This window comes from Falco biarmicus, chromosome 10 (assembly GCF_023638135.1).
Source record: "Falco biarmicus isolate bFalBia1 chromosome 10, bFalBia1.pri, whole genome shotgun sequence".
Lineage (NCBI taxonomy): Eukaryota > Metazoa > Chordata > Aves > Falconiformes > Falconidae > Falco > Falco biarmicus.
In genome coordinates this window covers 20,532,180-20,554,516 of record NC_079297.1, presented here as the reverse complement: position 1 = coordinate 20,554,516, position 22,337 = coordinate 20,532,180, and the positions used below count along the sequence as shown (strand labels likewise).

Below are 22,337 nucleotides of genomic sequence, written 5' to 3'. Positions count from 1 at the left end.
TGGTCTAATAAATCATTTCTATTAAGTTTTATTCTGCTGTGGAGCGGTTACGATCTGTTGACCTTGGAAAATACTTTCTTTGCTAAAGCCCCGTGAACTGCTTTCAAAGGAAGTAACTGGAGGAAAGCAAGCAAGTGGCTTGGGTATTTTCATCTGTATGTCAGTTATCAGATCAGATTCATACATAATAGAAGGGGAGACTAAATCACTATGCCAGACATTAGGAGTGAGTTTAAAAGTACTTAAGTGATGATTTATATCTTAATTAAATGATGATTTGTATCTTTTAGCTTCGTGTTTGTTTTTAATCTAGACACCTTTAGAATTACAGTGATATATGAAATTGCTTTCATTCCTCCTTATACTTCAGCACTGATTCTGGCCACTAAGTTCATATGAGCCTACTGAAAATCCCAGTTGATGTTGCTTTCAGTTACATGTCAAGAAATAGAAAATAAAGGTGTAAATCACAGTGATTTAGACTTCCTTCACATAGATTTGTCTCTGAATTTGTCTGGCTGCCATCGTCAGGCACAAGCTCTGCACCATGTGACTTGGTTCCCCCTGTTTTGTAGAGTCATCTTCCTTGGCAAAATTAAAAGGAGATTTTATTTAATTGGATTTTATATTTCTTACATTGTTACTAGGGCTTACATTTGCTTTCTAAATTAATCCACACAATGAAAATATTTTTCTCCTTGGCACCACACCAACTTTTTTATTAATGTTCTTTCATTCAGTTTTAAGTATATTCAGGGCTGCAGAAAGAAAATACCTCTCTCAGTTCAGGCATGTCCTATCCCAGTTCAAATCCTTAGTGCCACTTCCTCTCACTATTTACTTTACCATGAAACCCTTGGTTAACAACAGCTTAATTCCCTCCAGTTTGCAGCATTTGGAGACTAAACAAAATTTTCTTTTTTAAGCAGGTTTAATATTGTACCTGAGAGACTAGGAGTAACATGCACATTGGCTGCTTTTTAAGGCTGGCATTATTTGATGCCCTGTCATCCATCCTGGATGAGGAACATAAGCAGGGTGCGGGAAGGAGGTTGATGGACGTTCCAAACTTATTGTGAACTTTGGGATTATCTGGTTAAAAATCAAAGAAAATATTGCTAATGCTGTAGCAAAGGAAATTATTTTAAGGGAACACTTACTTGGAGATGAGGCTGTCCAACGTTCATATAACCTGGGAGGATTGTATAGGAAATGAATCTTGTATTCAGTGTGAAATACGTATTTTCTTATATAATTGTGCCCACTGCTGTGGATGCACAGATGGGCTTCATGCGTGTAGCCAGTCCCTGGCTTTTTTGAGGGTGTGTAAGACTCACTCCATGTAACAGACTGAAACAGGATGCTGAAAATCTAGCGGTTTTATCTAAGGAGGGCTTGTGCCTGTGGGAGCTTTAGAAATGTTTTGGGAGTAGGAGTTCCTCGTGTTGGAGTGCCAGACTGGAGCAGGAGATGCAGAAGATAACACTTAAGCTCATCTGTCTGAGACAGAAATCTTTTTATGACAAGGACCACATGTCTGTTTGTGTGTTGCAACACTAATAAATGAAAGGCTGTACTGGAAACAATTTAGTAATGGGGCAGCTTGGGGAATCAACATGCCAGAGCCCACAGAAGGAACAAGGAAATCTCTACCTACCTACATGTGCCGTGAAGAAAAACCACCATGGTTGTTCCTCAACTTTAGGGACCTACAAAACAACGGGATGAACTTGAACTTTCCCATTTAAGAGAAGTTCACGACCTTTCACCTTGTATAAAAAACTGCCTTTAAAATACAGAGACTTGTCGTTTGCCCTATTTCTTCCCTTTTAAAGGTCGAGTCACAATTAATCTCTGTGAAGATCAAAGCCCTGGCCGCAAGCCCTGTGTTTCCCGGGGCGAGGGGTCTCCGAGGGCTGGGGGCCACCACGGACATGGCTGCGCCTGGGTGCGGGGCTCTGATGGGACCTTGCTGGCTCTTTGTCGAGCAAGCCCTTTTATCCTTGTACTGCTCTCCTATCGCTAAAAAACTATGAAGTAACCCTTGCACAGGTACTCAGAAGCAGCCCGATAGTCCCGTATACAAGGGGGAACCTACAGTTCCCTCACGGCGGGGCTCGGCCCAGCCTGAGGCGCTGGCCCCGCTCCTCCTGCACAGGAGGCCGGCCGTGCCGGCATCACCTTGTGCTTGGCACCACAAACCGACCCCGTTCGGCTCTGAGGGATGTGGAGCCCCGCGCGCTTCCTGTAGCCAGGCTAATCGGCAGCGAGACCGTGCCGTGCCTGCCTAAGCGGCCGCCACCTCCTGCGGGCGAGCGGGAAGAGGAAAGCCCGCCGCTGCCGCCTCACGTCACTTCCGGGCACGGGCCGCGGGCGGGCGGGGAGCTGGGGCCCGCGTCCCGCCATCGGGCCGGGTCGGGCCGGGTCGGGTCGCCCAGCGCCCTCCGGCTTCCCGGGAAGTCGCTCCGGGACTAGAGGAGCGCGGTCCGCCCCCGGCGCGGGGGGACGGGGTGCCACCAGCCTCCCCGTGCGGCCTGCCTGTGGCCCCGGTCCTGGGCTGCTGGCGGTGTAGGCCTTGGCACCATGGATCCCTTTCTGGCCCTGCTGCACCACTTCTCCACCAGGCTGTCGAGCAGGGAGCTTGATTCCCTCAAGTTTCTCTGCTGGGGGAAGATTGGGAAAAGGAAGCTGGAGTCGGTGGAGAGTGGCGGGGATCTCTTCAGCATCCTCCTCGAGCAGCAGCTGATCACAAGCACCGACGTGTCGTTTCTTCAGGGTTTGCTTGTCAGCATCGAAAGGGAAGATCTGGTCTCTCAGCTAAAGCAGTTCGTGGAGGAAGGGGAAGTTACTACACCTGAGGACGAACCTGATGTGCACGAAAAACGTAGGTGGATTCGGTTTTGACTAACTCCCCTCGCCCCCCAGCAGCGGCTGGAAGTGTGGGCGCCGCGCTGGAGCTGAGCCTGCTGCTGCGGCGCGGCCTGTGGCAGGCCGGCTGCGGTGGAAATACCTTCTTATTTTTTTATTTATTTATTGGATGGTCACTTGGAAATCGTGCAGTGTACTTGAGATTCTGAGTGTTCAGTGGCTTTTCAGAATATGGCGTGACTTTCAGGATGTGCTATGCAGCAAGAGTAGCACCATTCTGCTAAAAAAAAAACAACTCCGAAACTTCTAAAAATTTTCGGTATTTTTTAGTAAACCAGTCGCTAACTTAATGCATTTGTGATATTCCAGGTCTTCAGAAGGCAGCTATTGAAGTCATACATGAAAACGTTGGGAGAGACTGGAAAATGCTGATGCGAAAACTTGGCCTTTCTGAAGTGAAACTTGACAGGATAGTGGCAGCCCATCCCTTCAGCTTGCAGGAGCAGGTGGTTCAGGCGCTTCGAGAGTGGCAGAAGTGGAAGGGAAAAGATGCAAAGGTGACTGACTTAATAAAAGCTCTTCGGGACTGTCATATGAATTTGGTGGCAGACAGAGTTGAACAGAAGCTCTTGCCGCTGAACAATGGAACCAGGTGAAAGCAATATAAAAACACTTCCATATCCCACGGATGTGGATGAAAAAAGTAAAAGTGCCTTTTGCTCTTCTGAACCAAAATCGGTCTCATTGGTACTGTTTCTCTGCCATTAATTTGGGTGCCTTAATCGGTTGATTTGTGGTCAGATGAAGGTTAACAGAAAACAAATTCCTTTCAGGTAATGCTTTGTAGTTTGATGCTTTCTTTAAGAAGTTTTAACTTTTAGGAGGCTAAAACTCCATTTTGCAGAAATTCACGCTGTTGTTCTACCACCCACCTGAAAACAAGGATTTGCTTTACTGCAGGTACTTTTCAGATACATCTTCTCTGGAAGTACATCCATGGGACACTTCTGAGGCAACTGCAATTTAATATGTCATAGGGAGGTTGGATTTTATGGTTTTTTATGTGGTCTAGCGTAACCGTAGTGTGAAAGGCAGAAGGAGTAGACCTCTTAGCTGTGTGCTGGATTTTGTTCTTGAGTAGCATAAGATAGTATCTTCCATAATTTGTCAGATACATTTGCTCTCTATAAAAGGATGCTAAGACAACTAACCTCAGGTCTCAAAGACCGCAGTGCAAGAGTGCCAGTAACTATTGCGGTGTTTTTTTCTTGGCAGAAAATGTGCCCGGGTTGAAAATGAACTAGTTGAAATCAAATGTCTGTGTTAGGTGCGTTCATCTTCCCAAAGGAGGTATTCTCCTGCAAGTATCACAGAAATTGTGTGTGTCTGTCACATGTTTACTGCAGCCTCTTCCTATTGCCATGAATGTTTTAAGATTCTTTACTAGGAATCTAGTAACAAAAGCGTGTACTGTAACAAAAACCTGGAAACCATTGGTTTCTTTTTAGTGGAGGGGTGTGAAAGCCTACTGAGAGCAAATACATAGTACATACTTTAGTGATATCCTGTGAAGACCAGCAGTCTTTCACCACAATTTGTTCTCTTCAAAGGTCACTCCAGATCCAATAGCTCTTCCAAGTCCTTTGCAATTGTTTAGTTCATTCCTGTTCCTTGACGTTTTGTGAAAGTGGTTGTAAGCAACTCGCAGAGGAAAGGATTTATGAATGAGGCCAGATTCAGTTTTCAGTTTTAATTTGGAACAGACTTTAAAAAATGGTCTTCAGGCCTAACCTAAGGCTGAAGCACAAGCTTCAAGACATGCAGGGCTGTAGAGGCCTCTGGGAATTATCCCCTATGTGAGGGGGGAAAAGTCTTCTGAAACTAATACTGCTTGAATGAACAGGATTGTTTGTCACTGCAAACATCCTTTAACTACATAAATAGATACTTGAAGAGGAGAGGCTTCTTTTTTGATACTGTACCTGTTTCATGTTTGGCTGCTTTCAAGTTCTTTTTACATAGTGCCATGACTGTGAAGGCTATGTGTCAGCATATAGTGTACCACTACCCTGCATAAATGTTCTGGCTGATAATTTTCAAGTTTTCATTGCTGTTGGTGCCTCTAGACGATGTCACATTATTTGTATGTAATGGAAATGGCTGTAACTTTTCCTTCAGGTTTTTCCTTAAATGATTCTCACAAGTATTTTTCTAATCATAGTACATTAAATATCAGTGATTGTATCCAAGCAAAGGAGCAGTGGGTAATGCAGAAGTTCTCACTTGTTTGCCTTTTTGGGCAGGTACAGTTCTCTAAGTACTTGCTCCAGTACTTCTCAGTATCAATAGTCAGTTCCAGGCTTCCAGTAGGAGACACGCTGCTGCATTTCAGCTAAATGACTAGCCCACATGTTTCGGAGGTTTTTGTTTAATAGATATGGTCGTCATTCTATGAGTAAAGAAAATGATTGCTTCAGACATCCTTCATGCCTGTAAGCAATCTTTGCGAGCAGCGTGGAGCAAAGTGCAGTTAGCAAGATGAGTTATGCTTATGGTGAAGCAGTTCTGCAACAGTTCCAAGTTCAATCTGTCCAGTAACATGTTTTTCTTATCCACTTGTAATAAGTCTTCTGGTTCACAGAATATAGGCTTATCTGGAATATGAAAATAAATATACTGCCTACTGCATATAACTGGGATACGTTAAGAACCAGTAGGAATAACCTGTTAGTTGTAGCCAAGTGCTCATCAACTACAAGAAATATTCTGCCTCAGAAGATAAAAAGCCTCCTGTTTTTTTAAGGATTTTTATATAGTGGATGTTTTACTGCGTATGAAAGCAACAACCTAGACTGCAGCAATCTGTGCAGTACCTCAGGGCCAATAAAACTTTTTATTAGAGATTAAAAAGTTTATTATTTAAGAATAATCAAAGGGAACGAAATGGAGCAAAGGGAACAAAACCTTTCTGTTGGGAGGAGGGGTAAGGGAAAAGGGTGCAATTTGTAAGGAAATATGTGATGATCCAGTTAGAAAGCTTTTCTTTTCAAATGAAGTATTTTGGATTCAAATATACATCTTTTTATAACTTGCATTCTTGTTTTATATTGTAAAATTTTGTGCACATTTCATTAAAAATGCTTCCTTAAAAACAAAAGAAATGGAGCTGGTTTTTTTTATATATATAATTGGTTTGCTGTCTATGATGAGATCTCTAATTGGGAGAAGATAAATGTTAAGTGTACTTTTAAAGCAAGGAGTGGTGCTGAACAGGCATTAATGTTACCAATATCTTTGGAAGATTGAGGGGGGTGGGTGGGAAAGGCAAAAAGCTTTGTCATTTAATTTCTCAGAAGTGCTAAAAAGGCTATAGTTTTCCTATCAGGAGTAGCATTTGAATGCTGTCGCTCAGGGAAGCTTAAGAAAAAAACACATTCTCTGGCAGCCCTCGGGAGCCCAAAATTGAGTCGCAGTGCAGCATGCGCATGGGAGACGGGCCTTCTGTTTCCTTTTTTTATCTCTGCTAATCATGCTGTGGTAAGGATGTTGTGTTTGTTTTATAATTACTTAAAAACAGCTTATAGCTTATTCTAAGCCTGTTCAGGCTTTTAGGGGATGTTTTCAGAAGTTAAATTGATAGAGGCTTCAGTGTTCTGTGAAGTATATACTGGCACTGAGGTGTTAGCGTGTGCTTAAAGCTTGGAGTGTGTAAGACAAGTAACTTAATTAGTCATTTTATCAAATCCTCTATGCAAGAGTATGTGCCTGTGAGGAATTATGAAAACCTTTTCCTTTTGGTCTCTTGAGAGTCTTGTTTCCTTACAGCCTTGATAAAAGAACAAAAAACCATATTGAGTGTAAAAAGTGTCTTCTCAGGAGAATTCTCCTCTCAGTTTTGGAGGATTGTTTTCCTGTGTCGCTTCACAGTCCCTTTTGGTACTTACATGCCATTTACTATGATTTTTGAAGATATCAATTATATGTTGCATATTAATTTTTTTAAATGGTGGCATTTTTATTACTGAGCTAGAAAAAGTTTTCCAGACTTCTAATTAAAAATCCTCTTACACAAATTGGTTGTCATAAATATTTCAAATGCCATGCTTTGTTTCCTTTTTTGCCATTCCTCATGCACAGCAACTATTGCCTCCAGCCTTTGTTTCAGTCCTAAAATAATTGGCTACTTTCTGAAATCTTAATTGCTTCATTTAATTGTTCAAAGCAAAAAGCTTAGTAACTCGTGCTGTATCTCCAAGCACTCTCTGGCACTCAGTGTGTTCTTAATTCAGGCTTTTTGGTTAAGTATTTTTCAATTTAAATTAATTTCTAATCACTGTCTGTCTGTCACAATTACCAAAACGTGGTTTGTACTGTACTTCTCGTTCCCTGCATAGATCACCTATGTCCTTAAAACGTGTTCCATATTACGGAAAATAGAAGTTGTTTTCCCTCTTTTGTTTATTATAACAACTCTAGAAAAGGTTTTGAGAATTACACCTCCAGTAACAGTATAGTAAGTACCTTTTTTAAGGAAAGGAGCTTAATGTCAACTTCGTGTGTCTAAATGCTTCAAAAAGTTATCAAACTGGCTTTTTTTTTTTTTTTTACTTCATAGTGTTGAAGCCTTCAGAGCAGGCTCTTGTGCTGTGTGAAGCTACACAGAGAAAAAATTGGACCGTTGTCATCAGAGATGTAAAAAACATGCAACTAGGATTTTACGTGGTAGGCATTTTATTTACAGGTGAGCCTGGTTTTCTAGAACTTTTTGTAAAGTAATAATCTTGCAATTAAAAATGCTTACAGTTTTGATAATGTTTTCTTTCCTGTTTCTTAATTCCGTTATTCCTGTTGATCCCAGCAGGAGTATTAACTTTAGAAAATAATTTGCAGAATGTAATCAATGAGCACTTCTTATTGTGGTCTAACTTTAAAAGGCTGTTAACAGCCTGTTCTGCAAGTGTACACATTAGCTGTGGCACAGATTTGTCCAAAGGGATGTATGAAGACTACATTTCTATATATGAGTTGGTAAGTGGATTTTGTGTGCAAAGCTGGTACCAGATTTTATATACAGCAAGCTTATAAACCATGAGAAAGGTTTGGTCTGAAAGTTAAGTTAAGCTCCAAAACTTTTCTTGTCGTTAAGGTCAATATGTGAACAACTGAACTAAAGGCTTATCTTTTTTTCTTTTATTTTCCCCCACCAGCAGTCTCCCTGCCAGGTGCTTCCTGTTGCTTCTAGGCATATTTCCACATTTTGAAAAAAAAAAAAACCAAAAAAAAAGTTGCAAAGAAAATGTGAATTAAAAGGGTGCAGCGCATGGCAGGTCTGGGCCCATGGCTTCTGGGATCCGCATCCTGTATATTTTTTTTTCTTTATGTTATGCTCAATGTGAGCAGAATTTAGTCACAGCTTCCCGGCTGTAAAGTCCCTACCGTGGGAAACCCTGGATAGCCTGAATTACCCCCAAAGCCATTATCCCCATGGCAACCATGGCACAGCAGTACACAGGGCATGCGGCTGCAGCTATCCCAGCCAGATGAATAATGTTTGGAAGCTGTTACTAATTGTGAGATTTGCTGCAGTCTCCGGTCGGTGACCATGTCAAAACCCCAAGCTCGGAGTGCAGGAATGTAAAATGAAATTTCTTGACTGAATTCTCCCCTTTTGCTTCTACTGCCCCGTTGGGACAGGGCACGCAAGAGAGCGCGGGGCTAAACATTTAAGAAATTTCAACTTTCAACATTCTTCTAACCACCAGTTTAGCACAAGGCACTTCCATTTCTGTATCCAGCTTGAACAGTAAAATTCGAACTTGTGTGTCTAACTGCATGTTTGTGCATGAAGTAGCTAATAAATACGCAGATGTATTAAAACTAATTAGAGCTAAAACCAACAAAGTATACATTTCTAGCTAACAGCTACTTGCAACTTTGTTATGTACCACTTAAATTACTCACTGTGGACCTGCTCATAAAATTTTGTTAAATGTATTCTACTTTTTAAAACATATTCTACTTTTTACAAAAAAATAGCGCTTTGATGCTAAAGAACTTCATGTCTCCATATGGTATGTGTGATTCTTTAAATCAAAATGTCAAATTCCACATCTGGCCTATGAACTTTAAGGGATATTAAATGTTACAGTATATCTTAGATGACTGTATTTTTAAGGCACTTCACACCATATTTTTTTCCTTTAATTTCCTGGAACTTCAGAGTTCTGAGCACTCCAGCCCTGACTCACTTCAAACCTTTATTCACATGATCAAGTGAGACCAAATGAGTAAGAATAAACCCCTTTGGTTCATGTAAGATGAACATAATAAAACAGTAACATGAGTGAGTACCTCAGTTTTGAGCAAGAGGCACCCATACTGTGGACTTTGATTGTAAGAGTGATTATGTGGATGGGGCGCTCATTTTCCACCCTGCTTTCAGTACAAGAATAAATGCTGGGGAAGGGAGGTATCCATGCCACTTCGGTTCTTAGCCAAGATCCTGAACTTTCCTGGAGCTCCTTGGCATATGTAACTGATGCGTGTGCTCCCTACAGCCTCTCTGAGTAACTAAAAGCAGCTGGAGCATGGCACAGGATATCTGATCATGTTTTTGTCCCTAGGAATATCTCTTCCTTCTAATTTTGCTTAAAGTGGGAATGGACGTGGGAATCCATCAGTGAGAAATCCTTAGCCCTAGAAATTCCTGATTCAACACTAATCATTTCTACTGGATAAGCTACTCAGTAGTGTGAAAGGACCAGATCGTTTTGCAGCTTGAAAGCCAAACACAGATTTCACCTGTCTTTACATCTGTGAATTAATGTTTGTGGAAGTGTCTAGACCAACAGTCTCAAAGCAGATACCTTTGCAAAAACAGCTGATGTATTTAACCAATTTTATTATCAATCAACAGCTTTGAAAATACTGAGTTTGCTTTCGCACTTAATGTAACACCATGGTGTATTTGCTAGGTTAGTAGTCTTACTGTTTTGTAGAGTATTATTTGGGATACTTGCATTTAGGTTGAACTGAATTTTTTTAAGAGTGACAGTTTCAATAATCAGTGATTCAAATAGGGTTGTGCCATGTCTTGAAGGGCCGTGCCATGTCAGAAGAGGCCTCACCAGTGAAGTCTGATGTCTCTTGCGCAGGTCTGAGTTGTGGGGAGCTCTATTTGTTTTGCGAGGTCTGAGAACTTCCCACAGGCTAATTCAGAGGAATTAGAGAAAGAATTATGGAGAAATTAGATCACAGTTTCTTTTATTCAAACGGTACCTGAAGTGCCTCATAGGCTTGTACCATTTTCACCTTTAAAAGGTTACTTTCATCCCTTATCTCCCTCCTGCAAACTTATACCCCCACACATCATTAAATGTTGAATAATTCTAGCACGCAAGCCTGAGGGAGGACAAACACTTGTTTTCTTGGTGGTTTGAAGAAGACTTTGACATTTCTTGAATTATCTGTAGTTATTCAGACAGCCTGTTCCAGTGGTTTTTAATGTATTCAAATAGGATATGACAACCTCAGCTAGGGAAAAACGGGCGCGGATGGAATTGCCACAGTACCTGTAAGCAGGTCAGGGAATATCCTGTTTTTGGAAAGTTACCATGTCAGATGTTACAGCAGCAGTGGCAGCTTCCTGTTTGTTCCACACAGAGAGAAGTAATGGGGAGCTGCTGGCCAAAATGCTGCCAGCCTCTTTTGGTCACGTATTTTGGTACTGCAAAGGTGGTGTTATTGAAGGCAGACAAAAAAGCCTCTAATCATGCAACCAAACTGAACCCTAGGAGCTGCCAAACCCTCCCTTTGTGCACTCCTAAACCTTGCTAAGAACCAACTGGTGCCCATGTACGCAGGCTTTTCTGCAGTATTTTGGCTGCAAACTGAGACAACTAAGAGATGCTATCTCTGAGCACTTAAAACTGGGAGTCAAGAACCTTCCCCATCACCGCTACTGGACATCCTGACCTTTCTGCAGAATGTATGATAACCCAATCCAGCAAAATATCGCTGGGTTTGGTACCTCAAACTTTAAAATTGTCACTGTAGATTTTGGCTGGCATAAAATTTGATGATGCTGTTTACAGCAACGATCTGGGACTGCAGAATTTACTTTCATTGTATCACTTATACTGAATATTTCCCTTATCAGCTAAATATCCATGGACACATAGCAGGTAAAGGCTGAATACTTTAAGCAAGGAACATTACTATTTGTACATCGCTTAAAGGTATATTGGAATCAAACTTGTGCCACAAAATAACATATTTTGGTGAAAGTAAACTGTGTGGTTTATTATGGGAGAGAAAGAAAGTGTTGGATGTGAAAATTACCTGCCTCCCAAATCCTGATATGCTTGTGTATGTGTATATATGTGTATCTTCCTACATGTGTGAGTGTATAGTGTGTGTTTACATATGCATAGATGCACACACCCTTAAGTAAAGTTATTTGATATAATCTGGAAACAAGACTTTCCTGACAGGGCCATTTCTCAATACTGCTTCTCAAACTTATGTCTATCATTTACAAGCTGTATACTATCTCTGTAAAGAAATATGTCCCTGTGACAATCTCTAGGAGCAGTCCTAGTTTTGCTGGAAACATTGGTGGTGTATTTCTTGGCTAACACTAAATATAAAGTACAAATTCAGGGCCAGCTGCTGCATCTTCAAGATCAGGCAGAGCAAAAGTGATTTCAAATAATTTTTTTAATCTCACAGAATTCACTGCAAAAGTTGGCTTAATTCCTAGTACACATTAGAGCAGTCATTGGTTACTATAATTTTCAGCTTTTTCCTTCAGTCTAATATTTTGGGTCAATACAAAATCTATGATGCTGACATTAATCCTCTGTTCTCTTCCCTGTTACTTTTGCACTTGCAGGCAGCAGCTGTAGGCACCGAAGAAATTATTTAACAGCATAGTTTGGAAATGATATACCTGACCAAAGTAAAAGGAAGAATCTTTCCTTCTCGTTCTGCATGCACTTTTATGGTGCCCCTGAATGGTTATGGCAGAAGATTGGTGAGTCCCTGCCATTTCAGGCTTTGGCTTCACAGGTAAAAAGTACAAAGAACGAGTTAGCGCCAAGTTCCTCGATGGCTTTTGTGGCAAGGGCAATGGTTCACTAGACTGAAACTGCCAAATTGATCTCACCTTGGCTAGACTTAATATTTCACATTCATGTATGAGGAAATGTTAATGATTCCTGGAAGTTTTAGGCATCTTTATTCAAAATTGTTTAAGGGTCAAAGGGAAGTTAAAAGTTTATTTGGATTTCTGAGAAGATCTGACCTGTATTTGGAGTACTGACTGATTGTGCGTAGCATGAAAGGAAAAGTGACCAATATTCCTGTAGCTCTTTGTGTGAAAGCTTAAGTGTATTGTGGCAGCTTAACTTATAGACCTAAGCTAGAACTTGTTTGTGAGTCAATATTGATGTTGACACTTTTAAATGTGAATTACAATGCAAACAGATGGTATGGTCAAAGAGTCTTTCATATGAACTGTGTTCAGGAGAACAAGGAATTTAGTTTTGAAATAAATCATTGGCTGTGCTTGTTACAGCACAGATGAACAATGTCAGGTCTGCTGTTTTCTCTGTTGTGAATTATTCCCCTTTATCTTACATGTGGCTTTCAGCCATCTTCTAATTTTTTTTTTTTTTTTGTTATTCTGACTTGGTTTAAGGATTAACTTAAAACAACGACAAGGCTTTTTCAGCTTTTGTCTACCTTCCTAGAAATAATGGTTTCTTAACCAAAAGCAGGGAGAGGACAACCTTTCATACCTTTTTCTCTTGGTTGTTTTTTTTTCCCCTCGCAAGCTACATGCCATGTAACCTTACTTTCAGCAGCTAGATTGTAAATGGATTTTTATGTAATAACTGCCAGGATTAATTAATTGTAATTTGACAAAAGCTACGTGAAGACCTCCATACAAAGGAACAAGGCATTCAGGCAAATGGAAAAAGGCAAAAAGAAAACTTGAGTGACTAAGAGTATTATCTGGCACAACACAGGGGCAAATCTTTTGTTGGAGGCTAAGATGAGTCAAAAGACTACATGTGAAGACCTCAACGGCAGCTGAGGACATGCTGGATCAAACCTCAGGTGAAGATAATGACACTCCTGTAAGATACTTGAACTCAGAAGAGTGACCCATAGGGATCAGTCAAGAAGCACAACCTGCATATGTGAATTTTGACTCCAACTAGAGGAGGCAGTATGAACTGTGGTTGGTGTTCATGCTCATAAATGTCCATATAGGGGGTGGGTGGTGGGAGTCTGTTTTACACTCTTTTCCCTGCTGTCCCTGCTGCCATCTCTGCAGTGGCCACTCTGCCGTGCGCTTCTGTACACAGCACTGTAGTGTGGGTACCACTCTACGCACAAAACCAAGCCTCATCTGGGGCCTTGGCACTTGTGTCTTTGGGACAGACAGAAAGCCATGTTATGCCAATATCAAACAGGAAGTTAATATAATTACTTCCAGCAGCATTAGCTTCAGTTTACAATGTAAGTACTACTAAGTAGTAGCTATCTGGAGCTGTGTATGTCTTGCTCTGTTCTTAACAACAGATTTTTTTAAAAATTTTTTTTCTAGAAGGGGATGGAGAAATTGCCCACTTCAGTTGAGCTTCAGTTGTATAATTGAGAAATTGCTATTGAAGTCAGGAGAATTAGGTATTGACTCTGGAAGACGTAAGCATTGTACGTGATCATTAATAACATAGATGGAGAAGATTTTACTGAAGTACGCTGCCTTTGTAGTTGAGAGAATTACTGGTATTTAGGGTCTCTGACTATGTGTATGGAGTGCACTCGATCCCCAAAACTTATAATTCCAAGGGCTGCAGAAGGCATTCCTCAGTTTTTCCATCCTTTGCGTGCTCCCTGACAGTAAGTTTTACGGAGGAGATTCCTGTAAATTTGGCCAGGGTAGTAACAGGCTTACTGGTGCCAAGCCAAGAAGAGACAACACAGTGCTAGGTTAACAGTTGGACTCAGTGATCTTAAAGGTCTTTCTAACCTATGTGATTCTATGATTGCGTTTTGATTAATTGTTAAAAAAGATGCTTCAATAAGGTTGTAGGTACCCTTAACACATACATCTTGATACCAGGATATCTTAGCAGCAGTAAAATCATAATTTCAGACAAGAACCTGAAAACTGCCTTTCTTTAAGGGAAATGTGAATCCAGCAGTAGGAATAACCTGTGCAAGCAGGGTGGCGCAGAGGCAGCTGCCGCTTCTGTTGACATTAGGGATGCTGCTGGCATCCTGCCTTCTCCGTGAGGCACTGTGGGTTCCCCTCCCCACTGCATGTTTCACCCAGGTCATGTGCTGCATGCTCTGGGTTTATGGATTTGCAGGGTATTTTGCTCAAAGTCATGGTGTTTCTTCATAAGTGAAGGATGAGACCTCTTGCAGCTCTCTTGGCTTTTATGTTGACAGGCATACACTATCTTTCATGCAGTTGTTAGTTAAACATCAGAGTAGTGTACACTTTATGGCTGAAGGGTAAGGACAGACCAATACAGAAGCAATCAGGGAGGGAATTTACTTCAAAAGATACTATAATAATTTTGCAAAAGAGGAGAAGCACCATTTAACTATATTTCCATTATTTGTCTTAATATTTGTTTCAAGCTGACTTGAGCACTGTTCCCAAAGGTCTTGTTTTTTTCCTCTGGCAAAAGTAGAGCTGCTCTTTCTAAAGTATTGTCTGTTTTCCCTGAAGGTTCCCTTATGACTCTGATTGCTTTTAAATGTCACTGTGCTGCTTAAGGCTACTAGTAGGTGGTCTGAGCTGAATGTTTACTGTTACATGGCTTATACCTATACTTATTTTCCATGTCAGATCTTGACCTAGTAACCTTCCTCTTCTCAAAATGCCGAAGGTGAAATTTAGTTTTAAATGACTCGGTTGCCTAGGCAGAAGTGCTGTTAATTAGAACAGGAAATTAATATTGGGAGATAAACTTTCTTTAGTAGCAGTTTAATACACCATATCTATTGGCAGACAATTTCATCTGAGCCTTAGGATCACCTTGAAACTGGGGATGTTTTTGGCAAAATACATTGCTGCCATTGCAAGTTTCCATAGCTTTTAGAATTTTTATCTGTTGCAGTTTTCTTTATGACTTCATTTTGAGGCTGTGGTGTTTTTTAGTCACCATCTCAGCCAATTAATCTTAGCAAATTAATATTTTTAGTAAATACTGTGAAGACAACGGGGAGCTCTAAAATGGTGAAAATGAACATTTACATAAACTAGTGATTCACTGAAAGCATTATTTACATTTTCATTTGCCTATAAGCTGAAGCTTGTTGCACAGAAAAATCATTCTGCATTGTTCACACACATACGGTTTGGGACTAATACCTTACCAACATTATTATCTTCACGTACACAAGTTAGTAGTTCAATTCAGCATGCATCTGAATAATGAAGATAGTGATTGCTGCACACAATTTCATACAGGCAATGTGAATGTAATGAAAGGTATGTTATCGTTTGAAGTCTAGTCAGTTAAGGATTAAAAATAGTGTTAAGTGCTATTTGAGATCTCTTTATTTTTTAAATGCTTTATCTACTTTACCATAGTATGAAGGACTAATGATAGAGGATCTTGAGTACATAGAAATCATGGTCCACTTAGCTTAGTGCCTACTCCAAAGCCACTTGAAACAGTAGGAGCCTTTGCATAGCAGGCAGAGTGAAAAAACCCTGGTTTTTTCCTCCAAACTGATCTACAGAACAGAAGTGTTACTTCACATGTAAATCCTTTTTATTCTAATCAGACTATTTATAAAGCTCATTGCATATATTATCAAAATAATACAATCCTTCAATTTTATTTTTCTCTTTTAACAGTTCTCATAACATTCCAAAAGCTGAAGTCTCAATTTTGAAATGATCCACACAGAAACCTACTTGTGTTCTCTCGAGGTCTTGTGAAGTAAACAGGTGAAAGCTCAATGTCAACAGAGCTCACTGTGGGATCAGTGCATGCGTATACAAGGTGTTTTGGAATGAAAATAACACAATTATTTTTTCTTCATAATTTTTCACATATTGTGAGAGATTGCCATGGTTCTAAAGCTGTTGGCTCTCGTCTTGCAAATACATAACTTAATTCCAAACCAGTTAAAATTAACAAGACAGACAAAACTTAGGTTGCTAAATCTAAAGCAATGAAGCCAATAACAGCATTGTTTATTTCTATGGACATGCACATTCTTTTTACTTGCTTTCCTACAAACAAGGTGTGCTGTTTCTCACATGTATCCAGCATCCCAGCCCAGATTCATCTCACACTGGTTTGGACATCTAGCTACAGCTCCCACGGCAGGAGTCCAGTGTCCATAGGCTCCTTCTGTAGTCAATGAGGAGAGATAAGCATCTTGAGTGGGTGATTCATGGACCACACCAAAGATCTGAATCACTCCCATGGAGTGGCTCTCTCACTTCACTGATTACGGAGGCGACCAAGGGTAAATGGGTTCATGATGTAGGTGGTCAGCCAGGTGGAATGTATCCAGACCTGTTCTAGTTAGTCAGGATCTGCATTGTCACAGCTGGTTCTGAATTCTTGACTCCAGAGAGCTGCTTCTTCCAATACTATTCACAGCTACCTCACGTGGTATGGGGCCTTTCCTAAAACTATGCTTTTTTAAAAAAAAAGAGTAGCTAAATAATGCACAACCCTATTGCCCTGAACTTGTAACTGAATGTACGTTTAGGTAGATATTGTCATTATAGTTCCAAAAGACCTGTTTTAAGATGTGCTGGAATTGGTATGCTCATGTAGTGTACACTACGTTTGCATTAGATACTAGGGGTATATTTCACTCCAGATTGAAATAAATTATGCTTTGCTTTAGAAATTCTTTCTAGCTCAAGGGGATTTCTGCCACTGTAAATCCATACAAGAAAGACAACAGCTGCAATAATTCTGAACTGCAAATTGCACAACTGAAGCTGAAACTAAGCAGAAAACCTTTTCAAGTTCACTGGGTTTGTGCTTGAGTGGGCATATGTGCCTTTGGTTGCAGGAATAGCAGCTAAATTTAGAATATATTTATGCTCTTGACATAGGTATGATTCCCATTAAAATAAATTGTGTTAAGTTAGAGTTTTCTGCATGTCTCCAGTTTCTTGTGTGTTTTGTGGAGACTTTTGTTCTGATCAGGTGCACTAAGTCCAACTCAAAACCCACTGAAATTTTGGAGAAGCCAATTTTGATTTGATTTACACTTGCCTAAATCTGACACAGATCTATGTAGACCCATATTATACAAATAAAATGTCGATGTAAAGAAGAACTGTGTCAAGGCATAGTTTCTAGAAGTTATGGCTTTTGTTGCCGAAGGGCTGACACATTTACTAGTAGTGCACTTATCTTTATACATGGGCATAACCATTAATTACCTCTGTCCTCTTCTCTATAGGCCACCTTCCAGCTTCTTCCCCTCTCGTTCCTTCTCCCTCAGGCAAAGCGTCTCTTCTGTCTAGCAACCTCTGGAGACATTTGTTACGGTAACAGAATAGTCCAGGTCAGGTCTGCCTACCGACAAAAGAATAATCAGTGCTGTTGGCAAAAATCGTGTTCTTTCATCTATTCATTTTGGTATGAAATGCCTGAAATGTGTTCAAAATGCATTTTGCTGATAAGTCATTAAGTCATCTCTAAAGGACAGGGAGTAAATAAGGTACCATTGGCTCGACTCAGAAGGAAAAAAAAAAAGCGTAGGCAATCTTGGACTATTTTCAGCAGAGGTTTTGTGCTAGTGTAGGGTGGCTTTGAGGCTCACAAAGGAAATTTCAGTACAAATGAACCATAAAGCACTCTGTGGGCAGTGAAAGCAGCAAATGCAACCCTGCGCTGCTGTGAAGCGAACGGAGGAGCGCTTTGCTTTTTTTGCCTTCTGGTGAGCAGCTCTTCCTCACGGTGAGCGGGTGGCAGCAGGTGTTTGTCCTCAGAGCTGCACTGCCAGCAGGGAAGGCAGTTCAGCACGGCTGCACCCTGACACCTCGCTGTGCAAAACTTGCTGGCAGGAAGAGGCTGCTGTTTTGCTGAGCTTGGATAAACATTAGGATCTAATTTATCATGTGACGGGAAAGGAAAGCTTTTTTTTTTTTTCCCCCCCCTGTTTTTAACAGCTTTTGTTTGAATTTCATCCTATGGTTTTGAGGTGCAAAGAGTGGAGAGTTATTTAACCTGGGTCTTTGAACTTATTACTTTGCTGTCAGCTGATGTAGAGTATGGCTCTCTCTGGACATGTCTACAAGCATTACATCTCACTAAATGACACAGACAGGGAGCCAGACCTCTTGCTGAACTTACAAAAGAGACATCATACTCATTTCATTTAAAAGATCTGAGCTGCTAGTGCTCTTCAGGTTGTATGGTATATCTTGAGTTACATGCCCGGGAGGAATTAAAAAGGAAACCCTTTTCCTTGTACTCCAAAGTAAATAGGAATGCTGAGAAATATTTGGATATTTGCAGAGCCTGGGAGTTCTCCCGACTTTATTATTTCATGTGTATTATGTGCAACACAGAGCATTATGCAAAAATCTGATTATTCAGCTGTGTTTTGTGGCATTTGAAGTCCTGACCCTATGCTGATTTGCTCTGGGCTATGGTGGACTGCACACAGGGATAGCAATATGGCTTCAAAATCAGGCCTTTCAGATATTTCTGAGGCGCCTCAGAAATTCTGCTGTATTCACAGTCTGGGCTTTTGAGTATAGTGTTTACAAAGCGAGGTGCCTAATGAAGGTATTTGCAGTACATCATGTGGGAGGCATATTCCTTAACTACGATATTCTGGATTCAAGTTCCCTCCTGGACTAAGACATCCTTTTGAGCATGAATAAATACCTAGCTCTTTATACCTGAGGAGTCAGTGCCTCCCTTTTATACAGCAGACATTTATATGCCATGGGAACTCTGTTCCCACCTGAGGCTGAAACCCATTTCTCAAGAAAGTGCCTAACCATTTCCATCTCTCCTCTGAAACTTGTGTAGAAAGTGATACGTGATTTGAAGGTGACAAAGATAAAGGTGACAAATCCTTGAGGCTGAGGAGGGTCTGCAGCTAAAACCTCCTGCCTCTTTGATGGGAAGTCCAACTGCAGATGTGAGGAGCTGAGAAATCTGAATGCGAGAGTGTCTCTGCCTTGTTAACAAACTGGTTGAAGTGAAGATTCATATATGGAGTTCATTCATACTTATTCTTCAATTCAGAATTGCATGGTACGTCCTTTGCTTTCCTAATGAAGCATGGCTATAGTTAGTATGACTGTTTATTTTTGGTTTTAACTATTTAAGGACAAAGAAAAACATAGTTTCAAAAGAAAAAAAACAACCCCATTCCAAGTCATGCCAAACTGAGAGAAAATGTAATGACATCTTTTAGGATCTAGGCGAATACCAAGGTTCACTTATTAATTTATTCTACACAACCTGGCTCTGAGATCTGTTAATCTGACTGGATGTATTGCAGTGTCCAGTTTGATAGAGATTATCAACTCTGTGCCTGTTACGGTGTTTAACTTTTTGCCTTTACATTCACAAAGTCTCCATTTGACTCATACATTAAATGTAAACCAAGTCAGGCCAGATTCTTTCTACTATCATTATTAGTTTTCATTTTTTATGTGTGATGAGTTGAAGCAGTACTGTGTTTGTTCATGCAGCTGTAAATTCCACTTTAGTTTTCAGCCTTGTTTTGGTTGTGCTTGAACAGGTTATTTTGAAGACGCTGCCTTGACAGCTCCTTAGACTGAAGTTGTCTTCATCCGCAGAATGGTACAGCAAAAGTAATCAAGATGAAAGGTGAGATTTTTGCCTTTCCTAGCATGCACTGTCCACCAGGATTCTGACCTGGAAGGACTTCCTTGACTTGCAATATTGGTTAGGCAGGGCCAGGTCAAACAGTTTCAGCACATCTGAACCCTTACTCCCAAATAATGAGGACAAAATAATAGCACTGTTCTATCAGTAAAGGTATCTCGTGACTCCATCACCCTCACCACCACAGCTGACTCATCCGAGAGACATATTCACAGGGAACAAAAATCCAGACCTCAGTTTAGGAAGGGGCAAGGCACAACCTAGAAGGTCTGCAAGGAAGACTTAGCGCTTGGCAGTGACTCTGCCACAGGGCAAGCCTCAGCATTGGGAATCAGTTGTCTGTGCTGGCTGTCCTATTCAGATCTGTGCTGCTATGCTGGAACTGTTCATTGCTTGTCAATTAGTGGCAACAAGGTAATTCCCTTAAATCCTTGAAAATATTTTGAAATGTGAGTTTTTTGCATTTTTTCAATTTCTTTTCCAAAAGTAGTTATGGTCCCAATCCTAAAAATTGTTCCCTTCTGAATAAAATTCAGAATTCTGAAATTAATTTCTGAATTCATTGAAGCAACTGCAGCGTGGAAACTTTGGCTGGGATGAAATTCCATGCTCTTTTTTATCAATGGAAATATTTCATTTTTCTGGTAATAAAGAAGCCTAAGAAATAGCTGATTATCATCAGTTGATGGTAGCTTATTTTAGCATACTTTAATTGTTACACATGCACACTTTATTTAAAACTTCATCATGCAGCAGTTGAGGCACAATAGTTCAGCTGCAGGTCTCCATTGGAGAATGATAAAAAAATAAGTATTTCTTTATATACCTTTACCAGTTTGTAAAATAAATTTTTCCTCCTCTCAGAATTAACATATAATACTCTTCCTTGCTTCAAAAATATTTTTTTGTGCAAGCATGAAATCTAGAAACTGTACAAACTGGACCTAGAGTAGATCAGTGGAGGTAATGTCCGAAATGGCTGTTCTGCTACTACAGGTGGAAAGACTGTTTTGCCTGTAGGGCATTATTTGAAGAACTGGTGCTTAGACTATTATTCAGAAATGATTTCACAATGAAATCAGTAATTTTCAATATTGAGGGCTTTCTACTAAAAATTAAGCAGGTGTCACTTTGATATTAGACTTGAAGTATAAGTGACAACAAAATGAAGATAGCAGGGGAAAAAAACTAATCTTCCAAAAAGTTACTAAAATTGGGTGGGTTTTTTTAATAATGAGCAAGAAGAATTTCTTTGATCTTTTAAAATGCTTTTCTGTTTTTAAAGTCTTACTTTACTAGACTGGCATCAATTTGACTTCTTTACACTCCTAAATATTGCACTACAGAAGAACAAAAGAATTCTCTGAAATCCTAGTCTGAGAGGTAAGGAAATACCACCTCTCCTCCTCTGCCAATATTTTTTCATCCTATGTATTTGTGACCATGCTTAGAAAACTGGCTTTTTTTTTCACTTGCATATGAAAAGTTCAAGTATTTTTACTAGTAGTTTACTAGTAGGTTTCATCAAGTGGGTCAAGCTGGCAAAGCATTTTTGTTTTCTTTACAGAATCAGACAAAATCAGCTCCTGTGGTGTATAAGGAATAGAGTCATCAACGAATTGCATGCAAGTTATGGGAGACAATTTTGTTCATGTAGATAAAGACAAAAAGAATTTGGAGCAATGAAACAGAAGCATCTATCTGAAGAAACATGCTTAGAAATAAAGAGCCGATTGCATTCAAGGTAATCTTCAGGGCCTAGTTTTAAGTGTTAACTGCCTTTGGCCCCAGAAACACGTTGCTGTGCTTCATAAGCATAGCCCAGATTTTGCTGATTGGTATATATTAATTTGAATTATGTGAGAGAAACCCTCAGTGTGGGTTAAACGCTCAGTAGCAGGTTGAAGGAGAGGGCTAGGTGAATGATGCCTTCCTTCATCCCCTCCCATGATCATCTGAAGTAGTTAAAGTTAAAATCGAAGCTTCTAAGTTTCTAAATATATCAGTATAAATCAAAGCTTCTAAGTAATAGCATTGAGCTATACTGAGACTATTGACAACACAGGTTAATTCATAACATTGGGAGGTTTCCTCAGGAAGAGCACAATTGATTTTGGATTGGTTTTGCTACTCTTTCTACCCTGAAAAGTCAGACCTCAGTATTTATACAATGACACTTCAATGGTGTATTACTCAGCATTAAATCTGTGCTAACCAGTATTTGGCAGAACTTGTGATTTGAATGTACTTCATAATATTTCGCTTTTTCCTTAAAAGTTCCAGCTCCCAGTCAGTGATTACATCAGACTCTTCAAGAGGGGGAAAAAGAAATCTAGACCTCATGGCTGTAGAGGAAAAGCTTAAAAATGTGACCTGAATTCACCCTAAGGGCTCAAATACCACAGGGAAAGAGCACAATGTAGTAAATGTGTAATTGTAAAGAGTTTCCTATTTGGGGGAAGGAAGAGTGACTCATTAATGATCCTTTCTATCCAGTGCTAGGTGTCTATATGCTCTGTTTACAAATTAAGGATCATGTAATCCAGTCACAAATCTGTACAACTTTCAGTGCAGGGGCTGCTATTTTTTGGC

At 40.1% G+C, this 22,337-nt stretch overlaps 1 protein-coding gene across 3 annotated transcripts; it reads left to right on the top strand.

Annotated features, from left to right (window-relative positions):
- The first annotated feature begins 2,377 nt into the window (after positions 1-2,377).
- On the top strand, positions 2,378-21,965 carry FADD (Fas associated via death domain). Of its 3 annotated transcripts, none has more exons than XM_056354850.1 (7): positions 2,378-2,884; positions 3,238-3,425; positions 7,484-7,609; positions 11,762-19,145; positions 19,639-19,727; positions 21,031-21,128; positions 21,313-21,965. In XM_056354850.1, the coding sequence occupies exons 1-3, from the start codon at positions 2,584-2,586 to the stop codon at positions 7,487-7,489; spliced, it is 495 nt and encodes a 164-aa protein (XP_056210825.1). In that variant the 5' UTR covers positions 2,378-2,583; the 3' UTR covers positions 7,490-7,609; positions 11,762-19,145; positions 19,639-19,727; positions 21,031-21,128; positions 21,313-21,965. The 3 variants fall into 3 exon arrangements, with proteins under 3 accessions (XP_056210825.1, XP_056210823.1, XP_056210824.1); XM_056354848.1 differs by having other exon boundaries at positions 2,379-2,884; positions 3,238-6,405; XM_056354849.1 differs by lacking the exon at positions 21,031-21,128 and having other exon boundaries at positions 2,379-2,884; positions 3,238-6,405.
- Positions 21,966-22,337: the final 372 nt, after the last annotated feature.